General features: G+C 46.7%; 2 protein-coding genes across 2 annotated transcripts in view; one reads left to right on the top strand and one right to left on the bottom strand.

Moving 5' to 3' along the window:
* T265_06422 (hypothetical protein) overlaps positions 1–2583 on the top strand; it is a gene marked incomplete at both ends in the record, with an annotated part of 6279 nt that overhangs the window by 494 nt on the left and 3202 nt on the right. Inside the window, one exon of the mRNA XM_009171680.1 lies at positions 425–561. Coding sequence (XP_009169944.1) covers positions 425–561 — 137 coding nt within the window. The remainder of the gene's footprint in view (positions 1–424; positions 562–2583) is intronic.
* Positions 2102–2583, bottom strand: part of T265_06421 (hypothetical protein) — a gene marked incomplete at both ends in the record, with an annotated part of 3535 nt that continues 3053 nt past the window's right edge. Inside the window, one exon of the mRNA XM_009171679.1 lies at positions 2102–2435. Within this exon, the coding sequence (XP_009169943.1) occupies positions 2102–2435 (334 nt within the window). The remainder of the gene's footprint in view (positions 2436–2583) is intronic.

The raw sequence follows: 2583 nt of genomic DNA, 5'->3' as shown, positions 1-2583 counted from the left end.
ATCTCCTTCATACTCTTCTGCCAGGTCATGGGTTGGCCACCTCTCTGTTTACGCCACTCCGAATTGGGCATGGAAAACACTCTCAAACACCTCTAGGTACCTTTATTACATGGACCATCAATCGCTGTCATGTATGCACGTTGCACATGTTCATCATAGTGACCGTCCCTTTTCAATCTAGTGTGGACGTGCTGGTTGGCGCTTTGTGGAGTATATGCCTTTGGCGCCTCGAATTTCGCAGGTTTGCAATATGAAGAACATTTGATCAGTTTTTCGTGTTGGGTTGAGGACAAACAAGAATGTTATCCACCCTGGATATTGCTTGATATCCTCACCGTGTGTCAGGGAGAAGTTTCCAGACTCCCCACCAAATAACTTGTGAGCGAATTTTTCATCGTTTTTGGGTGGATAATCGATCCTTCAGCTGTATCATGCTTTCGGTGCCTGGCTGCCAAGCCAACAGAAGGAGGCATCAAGGCTTGGATACTGGCGGGTTGCCGAAGCCTTGACAAGGGCAGTGGAGACGTTGAGGTTGGGTTCGAACCACGGACCTTCCGGTCCGTAAGCTGGCACCTTGAACACATCTATCTCGAGCCCTGCTGAACGTCTCGCCTAGACAGTTTTCATTAGAAGCTTGTTGTTGTTGGGGTTTCAAGATCTGAAATCTTTCGTGTAAAAGAGAGTTGGGTAATTGACAACGTCAGTAAAATCTGTAATGTTGGTTAGAAAAACCATAGAATCGAAACGGAACCCTGGTCTCAACTGCTGCAGTTTCGTTAGCCGAGGCATGACAGTGGGACCGTTAGCTGAATCAGTTCATTGGTTTGTTGTTTCAGCTAATTGGTTATGTTTGTTACCGGATTGATATTCATCATAATCATCAATGGTGGCGACAAATCAGTTACGCATACCCGTGCTAAGTTGTTATACAACAGTGAGGATATTTTCTGAAGAGCATCCGTTTCCCAGAAAGACATGTTTTGCGTAACAGATGCACCATTGCTCTTTGGGTCTGCATCACCAATCAGTTGGTCGGTTGGTCTTTTGGAAACTGGGGAACTGCTGTAATCCCTCTTATCTGTATCCAGGAGGCGAATAGTTCCGGATAGCCGCTTTTAGCCACTCAGTGTACCAATTCATTTACTGTGAATTTCAGCCCTAGATCTCATACAGGCTCTGTGAGCTCAAGGTAACTTAGTGGTCCGCGGTTCAAACCCAATCTCAACCACTCCTGTCTAGGTTTGGGCAACCAGGCAGTACATCATTCGCTGTGGTTCCTTCTTGTGACATGGTAGCCGGGCACAGAAAGTGTGTTACAGCTGAATGATTATTCATTATTATTGTCATATACGGGCTTCTGCTCTTATTCTAGTAAAATTGGAACAAGCAAATTATCCGGCGCTAATCAAGTGAGTGCTGGTGAGCGAAAACTATCCTGTTTTGTCCATTAGCCTCATTAGATAAGATATTCCAGTTACGCGCTACTTGTGTGAACGATGTGACCAGTTGTTCTTTTGATTTGAATACCTTCAGCTTTTAGACAACCCACTCCTCTCCGCAGTGGGCTGCGGCTGGTTTTCAGGTGCACCCGTGCCCTAATTATGGATGAGATCGCCGTAGAATCTTCTGACTTTGGGAGTATAGGTCAAACCTCTTGAGGTCGTAATACAGGGCACCTGACGAGCCTCTTCAGCATATTGGTGACTTTTCGAATGGGAAGTCATTAACAAAGGCGTCAAGCTATGGAGGTCCGCAAAATGAGCCTCCCGGCATTCGGCTTATAACAACGATGGATTTTGAAGTTACCTCTAACCTTAATCCCTCGACGCATTTCTACCTGGAAAATCTTTGATCTGTTCAAAACTCTTCTCTTGGACTTCACAGAAACAGTTTGTTCAACAACTGTTGAGGGATCTTTCCGGCAGTCCTGCTAAATTCAACGTAAACGACTTCCAGGCGGTATCTGATATGGATTTGTGCTGCCCACTTTCGCAAATTTATGGTGCAAAGTCTGTCCTAACGAGATCCACACTGCTGTTCGCGCCGCAGCCAACAATCATTAAAACATTGTTGCAAGCATCTAAGTGAGACTCATTGATCTTTAGTTTGCTAGGTCATTTTGTGGGCCACTTTCGTGCACCCGTTTGACAGCACCTCCTCCCACGTGTTGCACTGGGCACTGAAGAGTAGAATTTCTTCGGAATTGGAATATCTCTCCCACCCTCTGAATAAAAGCTTTCTGTCGCCATTGTGGGTTGCAGTGTTGGGAATGGTTCACCACCATCGAGATATCCCAGTGGTTAAGGCGCCAGCTTACGGACCGAAAGGTTCGTGGTCCGTCACGAAGAAACTGGACCTTACCGTGGTGTGACGGTTTGCGCACCTCAGCGATCCATTGAGCTATACTGGACAGTGTCCCGCGACCCTCACAGAGTCTTTCATACCAGGTTGCTCAATGGTTAGAGGTCTGACGAACACAGTCTCCTGGCCCTCCAGGTTGGGGGTTGGAACATGTGGCGACTTGTTCCGTAGAAATGGTAATGCATTTGCATTTCCCGCCAAACACCGCTGCCTTGCGGTTAG

Source organism: Opisthorchis viverrini, assembly GCF_000715545.1.
Source record: "Opisthorchis viverrini unplaced genomic scaffold opera_v5_132, whole genome shotgun sequence".
Classification (NCBI taxonomy): Eukaryota; Metazoa; Platyhelminthes; class Trematoda; order Opisthorchiida; family Opisthorchiidae; genus Opisthorchis; species Opisthorchis viverrini.
Note: the sequence above shows the minus strand (reverse complement) of the source record. Positions and strands in the feature narration are given on the sequence as shown.